General features: G+C 29.9%; 3 protein-coding genes across 3 annotated transcripts in view; 1 reads left to right on the forward strand and 2 right to left on the reverse strand.

Annotated features, from left to right (window-relative positions):
- Nucleotides 1-16,597, forward strand: part of LOC125814193 (14-3-3 protein 7) — a 330,997-nt gene that overhangs the window by 160,953 nt on the left and 153,447 nt on the right. The window lies entirely within an intron of this gene.
- On the reverse strand, nucleotides 1,802-3,621 carry LOC125814174 (7-deoxyloganetin glucosyltransferase-like). Its single transcript, XM_049493630.1, has 2 exons — nucleotides 3,093-3,621; nucleotides 1,802-2,867 (listed from the first exon to the last, which is right to left on the reverse strand). Exons 1-2 carry the CDS (start codon nucleotides 3,607-3,609, stop codon nucleotides 1,933-1,935), a joined length of 1,452 nt encoding a protein of 483 aa, XP_049349587.1. The 5' UTR covers nucleotides 3,610-3,621; the 3' UTR covers nucleotides 1,802-1,932.
- LOC125814191 (protein TRANSPARENT TESTA 1-like) lies at nucleotides 14,574-15,891 on the reverse strand. The gene is made up of 2 exons (XM_049493646.1): nucleotides 15,511-15,891; nucleotides 14,574-14,990 (listed from the first exon to the last, which is right to left on the reverse strand). Exons 1-2 carry the CDS (start codon nucleotides 15,889-15,891, stop codon nucleotides 14,574-14,576), a joined length of 798 nt encoding a protein of 265 aa, XP_049349603.1.

Here is a 16,597-nt window from a genome sequence, read left to right on the forward strand (position 1 = left end):
GATAGATTCTTATAATTTTATGTTTGTATAATAATATATTTATTTACAATTTTGTACATTGCATAAATATTGCTTTTAAAGTTAATAAACGATAACTTTAAACTATTTTATATAACTGCTTTTTTTTTATAAAAAAAAAACTGTTTTATATTTTTATTTTTATTTTAAATTGAATATATTATTTAAATTAACAAAATATAATTAAGCTATTTAAATTGAATTTATTATTTAAATTAACTAAAGAGAATAAAATTCAAGAAAAATTGTAGTGCTGACACGTGTCGTTTTTCTTCTCCTATTATATATAGATAGATTTTTATTTTTTTTGAGAAGGAACAAGTGTGGATTTTGTGTATCACTTATTTTTTATTTTTTATTTTACTAAGAAATTTTCATTAATAAATAAAAGAACCTTCGAAGAGAAGAGTACAAGCAAGGGGGGTTACACCTTACCTTACCGATCTTATTGCAATAATAAAACTCTACTACTTAACAAGCATGAAAAAAAAAAAACTAGAGAAAACTAGGTATTCTATGATCATCGTAGAGTTTATAATATTCTCTATAATGATCTTGATTCTTGAACTCTTCTTTTTTTTTTTTTTACTCTTCCTCTTCGATTGATATCTATTGATACCGCCAATTGTATTTATATGTCAGAAAAAAATTGTGTATCTGAAAAAATTGATACATCTATTATCAGATTATATTTGTGTATCAAAAAAATTGATACACTTATTATTTAAAAACTCTATATGTGTATATATTTAGGAGTGATACAATGTTTCTAATAGTATTTATGTTGCAAATTACAAGAATTTTGCCTGATTCATGAACTTATCGATATGTATAAGTAAAGTCTGATTTATTGGCTAGGTTGTTAGAACATTTCAAAAATGTCAATGGGTGTGTTGGATTCTCCAAAAATAGTATTAAGTAGTGTATTTTTGAAAAATCCGACACCATGTGGCATCAAAAGTGAAGAGTCGACGAAACTTAATTTTTTTTGGAACAGGCAACGTCCAGTTATACTAGTGACACCATTGCAACCAGTGAAGACTCCTGTTTACCCCCATGGACAAACTTTCGTCACGTTCAGTAGTTTCAAGTTTTGTCCATGAAGTAAGAGCGTATCATAAATTCAAGACCACCCACCGTCAAGGTCATTCTTGTAAATCACCCCGTTAATATTTTATGAAGACTTTTCCAAGCACATGCTGAGGTGCCTAAACACCGAAAATGAATTAATAGATAATCCACCACGCAAACAAATGGGTAGATTAAGTGATGATTGCTGCTTTATATAGATGAATAATTGAAAGATAACAACAAAGTACTCTTTTTTAGCTAGAGGCCGATATCAGAACATTAAGTTTGTCTTGGGTTGATTGGTATTGTTGCCATCCTCATTCAATGAATTGGGAATTGGGTGGAATTTAACAAGAATCCCAAAGCCTCAGTATTTTAATTGAGGGACAACAGGTGGAAGAAGCGCATGTTTGAGTCATTTCTAATACATTAGAATATTTTTTTATCTAATAGGTGGAAAGGGTTTGGAGGATACGGAAAATTTGATCCAATAAAAGGGAAAATGGTATTTTCAAGTCATTTGCTCAGCCTGCATGTCATCCGGATGTGTATAGGCATGTCACCTGTGCTTGAAAAAATATTCATAAGACAATGACATGGTCTGCCAATTTTGTTTAGTATAAATTATGAAAATGTCATTTTCTTTTTCTCTTCAATTTGTAAGTGGTCATACGAGATCATTTCCACCCAAAATAATGGTGTTTTTCTAGCAAGAATGGGAAAGTTTATTTTCATCAATTATTGCAAGTACATAATACAACCTTGGAGAAACATGACATTCACAAAACTTAATCTTTGAACCTCTTGTCAATCTGATGTAAGAAATTTAAGGTGAAAGACCCTTTAATTTCCTAATAGTACATGGCTAACCAACTTGTCAAAATTCATGTAAGATGATCCATCTGAAGAATTTATAGCTTTTTCTGCTAATTTTTTCCACTTCAATGCATTTTCTTTCATCTCTTTACCCTTTTCTCCAACCATCAACTCTCTCACAAGTTCCTCAATCACTTCCCTCTTCACATTGCTATCAATTTCCATCCCGATACCCCAACGATTACAATTAAACCAACTATTTGTTTGTTGATCCGCAAAGAAAGGCCAACACAACATTGGCACACCATATGATATGCTTTCAAAAGTAGAATTCCATCCACAGTGTGTTAAAAATCCTCCAATTGACGGATGACTTAAAACTTGTTCTTGAGGACACCAACCACCTAATAAACCTCTTTCCTTAGTCTCCGTGAGAAATTCATGTGGCAAAATGGCTGAATCACCCATGACTAAATCGGATCTGACGATCCATAAGAAATCCATTTTAGTATTTGCAAGTCCCCACGCAAATTCAATTAACTGTTCATTGCTCATCACTGTAACACTTCCAAAATTCACATAAACAACAGAATTTGGTTTCTTCGTGTCCAGCCATTCAAGACAGTGAGTTTCTTCTTTCCATAGATTAGAACCGATTGATTTCAAGTCTTCGTCTTGAGTTGGATTATTCAATACAAAGCGATGCAATGGTCCAATAGTATAATTAACTACAGGGAACTTGGTTGCAATTTGTTGCAAAACATCACTCTCTAGCATGTCGAATGTGTTCAAAATGAGTGCAGAGAATTTGGGAATTTTGTCCATGATTTCTTCCACTATATATTTGATTATAATATAGCTTGGTTCATCAACTGTGGCTCTGATGAAGCTTGGCAAGTGTTTTAGACGGATGCCTTCCATGCCCGGTATCCAATCTATAATCGTGTCTAAATAACTTTCATCTGAAATTCAACCGGTTAATTGTAATTAATTTCGGAATGGTTAACTAGGGATGTTACCAAGTACAGTTTAATATCTATAAATGGACACTCAACGAACTTATTAACCTTTTAGGTAACTTTAAAAAATCTATAGACGGTAGTTGAGTTAGAATCCTCAATCTAACAATTTCAAATCCTGACTACGCCTAATCGTCTAAAATAAATATAAGACGTTGGTTTTCATACCTTTAAGTGGAGCGTAACCTTGTTCCACAAGTTTAGGATATTGTGTGAAAGCCCACAAGGAACAACCACTAGCAGTCCAAAAGCCAACATTAGGAACACCTAATTCCTCTGAAACTTGTTGAGTGAAGCTCATGGCAGCATCAGAGACTATGCAAGAAATAGAAGGGAAATTGGAATTATTATTTAGTCTGGTGACGAGGTCTCTGAAAGGGGCTAAACACGACTTCTTACATGCCTCACACAAAGAAGGAACGTCTTGTGTGGCATCCTCGTTAGAGGGAGGGAGTCCATCAGGGATGGACTCGAAACGAAAGGAAGGTACGCTAACGAGGGAATTGAGACCCCGGGATTTGAGCAATCGACGGTGATTGAAATCGGTGTTAACAAAGGTGATATGAAAGCCTCGGATATGGAGGAGTTTGGCTAATTTGAGCATAGGGTTAATATGACCTTGTGCTGGAAATGGAATGCATACTGCATGTGGCTTGGATAATTTGGATTCCTCTGTTTGGTTCATATTGCCCTGTTTTTTTTTTGTTTGTTACTGAAATTGTGAATATATTTTCTCACTTATATAGACTACTCAACACAATATTATCTAACATAGATAGACTTAATGTTTTATAGCGCGCTCTCTACTTTCTCTCGCTTCTCTTCCTCTCTCTGTCTCTCCTCTCTCTCACTCTCTCCTTTTTCTTTCACATAAGATTTATCTAAACCGACTTTTCTATAAAAAAAAAATCTTGTCATAGTCACTAAAACTGTACATATGTATAAACAAAATATCACTAGACACAAAATATGTATTTAATGTGTCACTCTTTTTGAAACTTCTTTTCTTATTTGATTGACACATATTGATACAGCAAATTATAATTATATATCAAAATATATATGTGTGTAATAGAAAAAATTGATACATCTATTATTAGACTATATTTACGTATTGAAAAAGACTATCAGAAAAATTATATAGATGTATTTATTTAGGGGTGATACAATGATTCAAACATTGTCTTAATGTTTTTTTTTTTATTTGAGTATAAAAAAAGCTGATACAATTATTATCAACCTGTATCATCGGGTGAATATCTATAAACTAAAAACATATACTCTCTCCGTCCCATTTTATATGTCACCTTTTTCATTTGCACTTGCATTAAGAAATGAGGTAATTTTACCCTTATGCCCTTATTTAATGTTTTCTTAAGGCAATTTTATAATAAATGATGAATATGTTAGATTTCAAAAACGGAAAAGGGCCAAAAATACCCTTGAACTATTTGAAAGGTTCAAATATCCCTCATCCACCTATTGGGTTAAAAATGCCCTTCAGTTTATCTTTTTGGTCCATTTTTACCCTTAAAACTAAGGGAAAAGGGTCAAAAATGCCCTTTAACTATGTGAAAGGAACAAAAATGCCCCCCGTTTATAGTTTAGCTCAAAAATGCCCTTACCGTCAATACTTTGGTCCAGAAATGCCCCTATAGTTACAAAATGGGTCAAAAATGCCCTTTTCCGAATAAATATTTTTTTTTCTTTTTAAACACACCTTCTTCCTAATTAAAATATTATTAAAGAACACTATTCTTGTTTTCTTTTTTGTAAAATCACTTTAACAAATAAAAATGTAGTAAATATTTTTTTTCTTCTTAATCTCATTATATCAATTAAAATAGAATAACTTCATGTACCATTTGGACATATAATATAGGGAAAAGGGTCAAAAGAATGGTGCAGTGCTGACACCAATCCACATATTGCAGTGCTGCCTTTGCACCCTGATCTCCGAGCCAAGTTTAACGAGACTGCTGCTTGGGAATATGCACGAAGCATGGCAGGAAAATCTTATGGTTATCACAACCTAATATTTAGTTGGATAGACACAATTGATGGAAATTACCCACCACCTGTGGATGCTCATCTGGTAGTGCATGCTATTTTTGTCTTGCCATTTTTTTGTTTGACCTATTATCTTGAAGGTGGTCCATACATACCCTTACTTAGTAAATCCTCTGGTTTGCGAGTATAGTCATCTCTGCTTAGGCTAACTATGTCCTATCAAAAAATAAAAAAGATAATCACAACAAACAGCTAACTTATATGTCCAAATGGTACATGAAGTTATTCTATTTTAATTGATATAATGAGATTAAGAAGAAAAAAAATATTTCCTACATTTTTATTTGTTAAAGTGATTTTACAAAAAAGAAAACAAGAATAGTGTTCTTTAATAATATTTTAATTAGGAAGAAGGTGTGTTTAAAAAGAAAAAAAAATATTTATTCGGAAAAGGGCATTTTTGACCCATTTTGTAACTATAGGGGCATTTCTGGACCAAAGTATTGACGGTAAGGGCATTTTTGAGCCAAACTATAAACGGGGGCATTTTTGTTCCTTTCGCATAGTTAAAGGGCATTTTTGACCCTTTTCCCTAAAACTAATACCCTTTTATTTTTTAATTATTATTTATTACGTGGCATCTTCTAATTGGATAAAACTAAATTCTAACCCATTAAATTTTCCTTCATCCGCCCCGACCCATATCTATAGCCCCATGACCCAAACTCAATTGAAAAGAAACATCTCTCTTTCTCACTAAAGCTATTTCAGAACCACCCATCAACTACAAGAAGAAGCATTTTCAGCTACTTCAACTGCTGTGTGAAAGCTTGAAGTTGAATAGGATTGATTTTTGTGTATTTTTCTAACTTTTCTATAATGATAATGTTTCAAGGTGACTTTATGATAACTCTTCTAAGAAATAACAACTTATTTTGTCTTTTGAAGATTGTGAAAAAAAGAAGAAGCTATTTCAGGACCAAGTTAAAGAATCAAGCACCTTAATTTGATGTATATGTTTCTTTCTTAAAAACTACGTATCAGCAATCCACGTCTCTGTCAATTTTTTAAAAGATGTTGTGGTGTTCTTGGTGGTCCGTGGTGCAGGGAGAAAGTAAACTATCATAATATTATGCCCAAATACAGTTGTTAGCTAATCTTTTTTTATCAATTGATTAATTATGTAGCAGGGCATGTGGGTGATCATTGATATTAAGTGTAGTATATTGTTTTTCATGTAAATTTTTTTGGTACACAATTTTCATTCCTGCAAGAAGCTATTAGGATTAATGGAGAAAGAGAGGTTAATATATCCTTTATTTTTAATGGGTTTTAAATTGGGTTTTGGGTTATGGGCTATGGATATGGGTCAGTGGGTAGAGGAAAATCTAATGGGTTGGAATTTGGTTTTATCCAATAGGAAGATGCCACATAATAAACATTAATAAAAATAATTAAAAAATAAAAGGGTGTTAGTTTTAAGGGTAAAAATGGACCAAAAAGGTGAATTGAGGGGTATTTTTAACCCAATAGGTAGATGAAGGGTATATTTGAACCTTTTCAATAGTTCAAGGGTATTTTTGGCCCTTTTCCGTTTCAAAAATATAAATGCATTTGGTTGACTATTTAAATTTTAGAGTTTATTTTTGGAGGCAAATTTTTTCACCAATTGATCCAAAAAAATTTAAAAATCAAGTTTTTCCCACCTCAATTTTCCTATATATTTTGTGTAAAATGTTTTTTTATATATTTATATATAAATTCTTAAAGCAAACATGACAACATCACAAAATTCCTTTGAACTTTTTGAAATGTCATCTTCTTTGATAAAATTTGTTGAAGCTTCAACTTTCAAGATTATTTTTGAATTTTTTTTCATCTTTTATTTTTAATTTGTTTGTTGATATTTTTTTTCAAAATCAAATTTTATAGAATAAGTAGTGAATAAAGAAAGTAGTTAATTAATGAATGAAGTACTCTCCCAATGAAATTAACTACTTGTAGATTTTCTAGGTTAGTCAAAGTAAATACATTTTCAAGATTAATTAATTAATCTATCAAGGGTATAATGGGCAAAATATGGTAATTTATGCATAAATTTTATAAAATGACATACATTATGGTCCAGCTATTTTTAGAAAGTAATGACATATAAAATGAGACGGAGAGAGCAGTGGCGGACCCAGGATTTTTGCTGAGTGGTTCAAAGTATAAAGAAGAAGTTCAGGTAGTAACGCAAGTGTGTGGTGAGCGTAGTAGCCCCTCGGCATGCTCTTTGTACAAGAATCATAAATATTTCATTGGTTCATAAAAGTAAAGACTAAACTAATCAAAAATATCGAGGACAAAGATACATTGATGAGAATTTTAGCGGATCAATTGTATTACATAAAATAATTCCTAAAATGCGTGAAAATTAATTGATGAAAAAGGGAGCGAGACGAGGAAGAAAGATATTTACCTTATCATGCTAAATATAACATACTTTATTATACCATATTAAACATTTCTTTCTACTTTTATCATGCTCCATCGAGCATTCTTAAAATTTCTTGTGTTTTTATACATTTATTTTGTAATGTTTTACTTTAGTTTTCACTTTTTAAAAATTTTAAATTTGTATCCATTCAATCACATATTACTATGAAAATCATCAAGATTCTCTAAAAATGTGTAAGAATAGAGTTACTAATAATATAATGCATATTCAAAAGATAAATAAATAACATCGTCAATTTTTTTAGTTCATATAGTTCAATTTACTAGGTTAGTCATAATTTGTAAAAAGACAAATAACGAATAAATCAAATAAGTTTAGTTTTCATCCCTATAAAATAGAATTAAAAATATAAAATAATTTCATGAATTCTATAAATTAACATTTTTAAAAGGGTGTTAACGATATTTAAGTTTCTTCATTAAATTTCATCTAATTTACCTTTTTTTTAAAAAATATATATTTTATCTCAATTTCTAGTTAAATATAATTTATCATTTTTAAAAGATTTTTAATTTCAAGTTAGTCTATGAAAAAGAGTTATGTTGAAACAACATGAATAATAGATATTAAAATAATAAAAAATAAAAATAAAAATAAAAAGAATGTGTCTAATAAATTTAAACAAAAACAAATTAAAAAGAAGAAATGGAATAAAAGGAAAAAATAATGAAAAAGAAGAAGAAGATCTAAGCCCAAAAGTTACATTTTCCAAAGCATTAAAAAAAATAGGGGGAAAATGTTGCCCAAGGGACTTGAACCCGTGACTTAGGGGCACATCTTGAACCACTTATCCACTGAGCCAAGCTTGTACTTTATATTCAGGTGGTTCATTTTAATATATATACCTATAAAATCAGAATTTAACATTATATATATAGTGTAATTTTTTGATGAGGGCGTTCGGGTGAACCCCCTGGAGTCCACCTAGGTCCGCCCCTAGGAGAGAGTATCAGTTATATTAGATTCTTCTTCACTTTTGAATCTTCTCTACTTCTTCGATTGATACAACTAATTGTATTTCTCTATTAGAAAAAATGTATCTATGTATTAGAAAAATATTGTATTTGTGTAGAAGAAGAAACTGATACAACTACCATGGTATTGTATCTGTGTATCAAAAAAAAAATCGATACAACTATTTTAGGGGTGATACAATATATATTTGTGTCTCTGTGTATTTATATTTTAGTTTCAAAGTACCCCTTGAGTTAAGCTAATTAATATAATCTTTGAATGCAGGTCTTTGATACGACAGCTAGGAGCAATGCTATATCACGTATTTAGAAAGAGAACAGGGTAGCGAAGATGCTAGAAACCCTACTATTTCTGAAGGAACATACCACGGCTAATACTCTTATCCGTGGGGAATGCTCTTCTAACTGTGTAATGTATTCACTGATTTAACTTTTTATTAAATTCTTATTTACCAAAAAAATAATATTTGAATCTATGTGGGAGATTTCGAAAGAGAGGCGAGTGAAATTTGGTGAAGAGAAAGATAATGTGTGTGTATGTATATATATGTGTATCTCAATTGAAATTCAGATACAAATTATATGTAATATTTAATCTATATTTCTAGCATCTCTTATCTCTCATTCAAAACTTTTGCTCGCTTCTCTCCTCTCTCTTGATCTCATTTGTCTCTCTCCTCTTTAAAATTATTGCTTTTTAAACTATCATGTTATGCGGAAACTAATTACCATAAAAAATAAATTGTTTAGACTCAATATATTGATAACTTGAAAAAGGTTTATAAGTTACCTGGTATAGTTCGTAAAAAATAAGAACCAATAGCCAATGACATAAAATTGGCTTTTTATATTATAATTTTCATAATATTAAGCAAGCTAAAGAAAAGAAGAAGATATTTTGAGGTCATATCAGCTGAGTTTATTTTAAGCTGAACTTATTGATGATCATTTAAAGTTAATATCAATTTTTAGTTAGACATTGATACCCCGTATCATTTTGATATTTTTTATTGACGTGACATATTATATATTGCAATAACTCAAGGCACGTGAAAAGCTTCTATTTTTTCAAAAGTAAAATTATTTCTCCTTTTTCTTGACCCTTTCTCCCTTCCATCATCCACCTACTCTACCACCATCATATCTTTTGGAATTTTACGGGAAAACAAAGAAAAAGTCAATTTTTTGTACAATGTTTGAGCTTAAGGCTGTGTTTGGTATATGTCTAGTAAGAGAAAACGTTTTTTCAATTTTTCATGTTGATTTGTTAAAATATTTTAGAAAAACAAATTCCTAAAAAATGAGTAAAATGATTTTTCCAATAGAACATATTTCCTATTAATCCATAAGTGCTATTTCAAGTCCATAGTTTCCTCCCATCCACCCAACAACACCCAACCCATCACTCGTGAACCCCCACATCCCATCTTATCCCACCTTTATCGTAATATGATATATTACATATGTTTTTGGGATAATATTTTTGTTTACATATCAATATTAGAATTTAAAGAAAACACTTATTTTTTCAAAAAAGAAATTTTATTTTTTAAAGAATAACGGGAGACGGGAAACAAGGTAAGAGTTCGATTACCAACCAACTGAGCTGAAAACATTTTCCATTGAAATTCTTTCCACCACGCCAAATACACCCTTAATCGTAATCATCTTGGCGTCAGAATAATTTATTTACAAATGCACAACTTAACAAAACAAAAGAGTGATATTATTATTATGAATTAAAAATGTTGGTTAAAAATAATTGAAGTTGATGACGGAGAATTAAATATGGAAGTTGGTGGATCGGGTCCTTTCATTTCGTTGCACACGACAAACGAACAAGACGCTAAATTACAATTAATGATCTCTAGACAATGACAGAATGGTTTTTAAATTACTCTAATTAGAATTGACATAATTGAGATTACTAAAAAATAAGAAATTAATTAGAGAAAATCGAAGTGGATTTAAACTATGTAAATGTCTTATGCAGCCTATTTAAAGAATATTTCGAAGACCAAGGTGTATGTGAAAGAACAAAATTGATGGGCCAACGGACGGTTGCACAATATACTACTTATTAATGGAAAATAAAGTTAGGAAAATTAGGAATTTTGTCGTAAGAACTTGGAGTTAACATCTCAAAAGGTTACTCAACTTTGAGAATGTATCTAGAAAAGTCATTAAATTTTATTTTGTATCAATAAAATCACTCAACTTAGACTTTTATAGCAAAAAAATCATTCAACTAAATTCATCATTAACTAAATTTTAACATGATAACATAAATTATTATTTATTCTCAAAATTAAATGACCTTTCAAGCTATTAATTTTGAGAAAATGGTCAAAAGCCCTTCCAATCTATAACTAGATTGGCAACTATACACTCATACTTTACGGTGGTTCTATTACCCCCGAACATTTTAAAAGTAGAATATATAACTCCTTAATAACTCACCCCATATAAGTATTAAATCGTGATGGACACGCGCTCGCCACGTAATATATATTTTTTTAATGTATAAAAATCAATTAAGTACTATTTTGTTTTCTTTATCTCTAGGCATGGCATCAGTCACCGGCCGGAGTCTTCTCTCATCGACCAAAATTTTTCATCAATTTTCATCTAAATTTTTCTCGATTCAATCTTCAAAAATTCCCAAAAAAAATTCAATAATCGCCTAATTACCCTTCAAAATCTCCATTTCTACACCATTTTCTCTTTTTTCCCCGATATTTATGAAATTTCATTCAAAATCATTAACAATTCAATGCTCCAAAAAATCGATCAATTTTGGGGATTAAATTTTTAGATGTAGTTAGTTTAGTTTAGTTGGGTAGAAATCTTTAAAATGAAGATATTGTAAGATTTTTGTACTATTCGATATTTATTGTAGATTTGATAGTCAAAGCTTTATCAGATCTGAAAAAGAAAGGTAGATGTAATACCTAACTATTTAAATTTTGTATTTATGCTTGAATCTGCATCTCCTACTTTAAAAATCTTGAAGCTACAAAGGAAGTGACAATGTTAGTTTAAGTGGTGTTTCACAGCGAAATTGATGGTTGATGGGTCTGTTCTCACATAGTGGAGTAATAATAATTATTTTCGGTGTGTTTTTAATTGAGCTAATGCGAGACGTATGTGATTTGAAGGTAAGAGGGGGCTTAATGATGTTAGGCCGATAAAGACGGAGACTTGATGGTGGATGAGTGAAGTTCACATGGTATCGCCACCGCTGGAACCCATGTTGTTGTTGGTGTTTCTTCGTTAAAGAGAAAGAAGAAAAGGAATGTTAAAAGTAAAAAAAAAAAAAAATTATTGACATAGTAACTTTATCATTTTACTCCTATTAATTATGAAGTAGATGAATTAAAAACTTAAGAATTATAAGAAGATCTACATTTTTTAGAGCAATTAATTGAGGGTATAATAGGTTAAAAAATTAAAATTGTCATTTCTTGATTTGTCAAAATGGACAAGTAATTAGGAACAACTAAAAAAGGAAAAGTAGACAAATAATTAGGGACAAAGGAAGTATAAATTAGGTTTATTAGCACACCTATAACCAAATATGTATGTAGGGATGGCAATGGAGCGGATTGAGTTTAACCCGCATAATTTTTAATCCACCTCGCATAACAACTTTTTTCATTTTCAACCCGCCCCGCATGAACCCGCCCCACATAACTTTTTTAATATTTTCTTTTTCTAGTTAAGTTTGATAACAAAAATAGAATTCATAAAAAGAAATTCATTTTTTCATTAAGTTGTATTAATTTAATATGATAGTGACTTAAAATTTATTTTTTAGAGGTCAATTGGAAACATGTAAGAAATTGTAATATTTTTTATTGAACCATTTTCATTTACTATCTTGAATATTTTAGTAGTTTTAAAGAAATTATTTTAATAAATAATGTTCTATCACTCTTATAACATGTAAAAAGTTAAAATTAAGTTTGAACTCACATGAAATCACATATACCGTAACCCGCCCCACCCCACATTAATTTAAAAAAAACCCACTTCAACCCGCCCCGCATTCCACCCGCCCCACACAACCTTAAACCTGCCCTGCCCCGCATAGCCTTAAACCCACCCCACCCCGCATCCGCCCCGCCCATTACCATCCCTATATGTATGCTAAATAACATAACGTCTAGAAAACCTCAAGCTATGTTATCTCCATTTTTTAACAGAATCAAAATCACCTAGTGGTTAGCAGAGGATTGTTGTGAATCTTACCGCCACACAATATTCAAAAGATACGAAGATCTTGATTTGCAAAATTCAAATTAAATAGATTTTAAAACATTGGACACAATGGAAAAATGAGAATTAATTTCATATATGAACATTTAACTTAATTCGCAAAACAGATTTTATTTTATTTATTTATTTATTTTAGAAGTTAATATCATTCAATTTTAGGGATAAAAAATAATTTATTTTGTCATGACAAATTTTATTTAATGAGATATTTAGTTGAATGATTTTATTGATATAAAGACTTAAGTTGAATGATTTTATTGATACAATGATTTAAGTTGAGCTATTTTATTGATACAAAGTAAAGTTTAATAACTTTTCTAAATAAATTTTCAAAGTTGAGTGGTTTTTTGAGATATTACCCCGTAGAACTTGGCCTAAAATTTGTCATAACCCACGTTTTTTTTTAATATCTAATAGCTCGAATATATTTTACTTTCTAGAAATTTTGTCATGGCAATATAACGTGGCAAGAAAAATAAATAATTAAAAGAAGTTAAAATATTAAAGAAAGAGGTTTCACGTTTTTAAAAATAACTTTTTTACCTTTATATGTGAAATTATTATCATTTAGATAGATATAATATTTAATTTTTAGCAAAAATTATGAATTTTAAAATGTATTTTTATTTTCAAAATGGAAAAAAAAATTATATTTGAAAATTAGTATTATATTTGACTGTGAAATAAATTAAATTTGTTTTTGAAATTTTATGAAGACACAAATTATGATATAGCATTAGGCTCCCTATAATTTGTTACGTTCGAAGAACAATTTTTTATTCAAAAAATCAAATTAAATAAATACAGATTATTTTTGTAAAACTTATTTACGAAAGACAAAATATCAAAATCGGCCTTTATAAGGATCATCTACGAACTAACCTATTACAATCTTTCGAAGCCCAAACAAAAAAGTCCGTTAGAACATTAAAACTTACTTTGGAGGACAATAAGTTGTTATAGTCTACACAAGAGCACAAATACATGGGAACATATGTATGAAACGGCGTATCTTTATACAAATAATCAGACAAATTTATTATATACTTTTTAAATAAATATACAAAAATTAGACACTAATTATATATAATTATACATATATTATATATTTGTCTATTTTTTATTCAAGCGGTAATTAGATGAGTGATTTGGGACATCAGTTCAAAACATTTGAAACAAGTATATGTAGTACAAAACTTAAAAAGAAACAAATCTCACCAAAATCATTAAGGAAATGTAAAGAAAAACTTCATTAAAATCATTATGTATAGTAAGTTACTTTAGATGTATATGGAATTCGAAAAACTGGTGATATACAAAGTTTAGAAGGGTTTGCAACTCGGTCCAAAATAACTTTTACATAAAACTAAAATGGAAAATAATTTTTACTCTTTTACATGTCAATCTCGCTCATCGAAGGTTAATTTGATCAACTTTTAGAAATAAAAACAAATACTTTAATTCAATTGTTAAACTTTAAAATTTAGAAACTCAAAAACTATTCAAATTTAAAAACATACATTCAATTAAAAATAAATATATTCTATTTGATTTAATTCCCAAGATTCAATTTTGTTGATCCTTGATGATTGAATAAATAGCAAAGATATTCAAATAGAGAAGCACTTCTCAACAATTTAGAAAAAATCATAGTCTAGAGACTACTTTTTTATTAGTACATCTCTTCTATTTTCGTACAAAAGCGCGAATTATATGGAGATTTTCATGCACAAGACCTTGATGGCTCTTATTTTAAAAAGACAAAAATAAGGGCATATATTTTGATACGTTTACTAATTTGTGCTATAAGTTGCAATTCATAACGCACAAATATACCTATTGATAATTCTTCTTAATTCAAATCCTAAAGAAACTCCAATGTGCATATCAAACGAAAAAATTTCCTGATCTCTGAAGTTCAATTCCATCAAATGAATTATTTGGCCCGTGACCTTGACCAAACGACGCGATATGATCCTTCAAAGATCTCTTGTGTTTAAAATCAGAACCACAAATACAAAGCCAACGTTTACCACAATTTTTTTCGTGTGTTCTCCAGTCTCCTTTAACAGCCAAACACTTGCCACATTTTCTGCAGACGAATCGCTTTGTCCCGTGCTTCCTCTTGTAATGTGTTTGTAGTGTTCGAAAATCCTTCAATGGCTTAGCCCTAGAATGATTTATGTTGTTCTTGCACCCTTCTTCACAACAGTAGCATGGAATCCCCAACATGGCTTTTGGTTGTGTTCCTTTAAGTGATTCTGGTCCTTTTCGATATTGTGAACCATGACCCCACATGTGCATCTGCTTTGTAAAATGAAATAGTTGAATAATTGAAAAGATTATTCAGAAATATACGTTCAAATGTTGAGAACTAAGTCATGTGTTTTTTATTGGTGTACAGAAGATGTTGAATATTTGTCTACTATGTAGTTGAGACAGACAAATTAGGAACTTCTTTTGTTAGACTTAATTCAAATAATGTTGATGCTACCACGCAACTTATATTTGCCTTTTAGCTAAAGAAAAAGAATATAGTAATGAAAAATAATATGCGAAAAATAAATAATGCACATGAAGATTGTTGTAACGATTGAAAGTTTTGTGATTATTCAGAAATATACGTTGAAATGTTGAGAACTAAGTATCATGTGTTTTTTATCGTTGTATAGAAGATGTTCAATATTTGTCTACTATGTAGTTGAGACAGACAAATTAGGAACTTCTTTTGTTAGACTATGCTAGCAGACACCTCATATTTTCCTTCAACAAAAGAAAAAGAATATAGTAATGAAAAATAATACGCGAAAAATAAATAATGCACCTGAAGATTGTTGTAACGATTGAAAGTTTTGTGACAAATGTGACATGAAAAATGGGTGAAGCCAACAAGAATTTGTGAAGGAGTTGGTATCCAATATTGAGTGGCTGCTCCAATAATATTTCCATCACTTTTGTTATGATCAATTGGAATATTATTATTGCTAGAATTTGGAAGACCGATGTGTAAGGCAACAGTCACATCATCTTCATTCTCCCAATTAGGGTTTTCTTGATAATTTGACATTTTTTCAATATTCTGATTAGATGGTTGAGACAAACTAAGAAATTCAAATGCATTTTGTGTTTTATCTGCAAAAAAATCAAATGGTTCAATTTGATTTTCAACAGTACTAGAAGATGAAGCAAAATATGAGTGTTCCATTTTTTGTGTTTTTTTTAATGATAAAACCTAGTATGAGTGAAAGAATGAAGTAACCTATGATATTTCAAGGTGTTTTTATAGGCCTAGGAAGAATGTTTGTCTTTAAGTTTGATTTTAAAAGTTATCTTTTAGAGGGAAAAATTGTGAGAAAAAAGACACTGGAGAAAATGGGGTACGTTGTTGGTCGTTGAATGTAAACAACATTAATTAGTAATTTATTTTAAGGGAAAGGATAGTTAATCTTAGCTGCTTGTCAATTTTATCTCCTTTTGGTATACAATGTAATAAGACTTAATTGTGGTGGACCATGGCTTCTATAATTTGCATGAGGTTCACTGCAGCGGGATTTAGATTTATGGCAACATCTTAATCACCAATATTATTTAAATTTAAAGTTTAATTAGTTATATACATTAATGTAAAAAAAATTATATCATCGATCAGGTCACGCAAAAGATAAACTATTGCTTACATATAGGTCTTATTATAATGTGGGATCTGTTATTGGTATATTTGTTAAAATCATCCAATTAAATTTAGTATTAAAATAAATTTGACATGACAAAATTATTTTTTATATCATGCTAATTTCACTTTAAAAAATTCTTTTAAAGATTAAAAAATAATTAAAAACAAATTAAGCCCTTGCCTTTCCATTTCAAAACGTAAAATCAGAGTCATAATTCAATATACTATTACGGACTCT

The sequence above is a fragment of the Solanum verrucosum genome, unplaced genomic scaffold, assembly GCF_900185275.1.
Source record: "Solanum verrucosum unplaced genomic scaffold, falcon-dt-bn FXZP01000230.1, whole genome shotgun sequence".
NCBI lineage: Eukaryota > Viridiplantae > Streptophyta > Magnoliopsida > Solanales > Solanaceae > Solanum > Solanum verrucosum.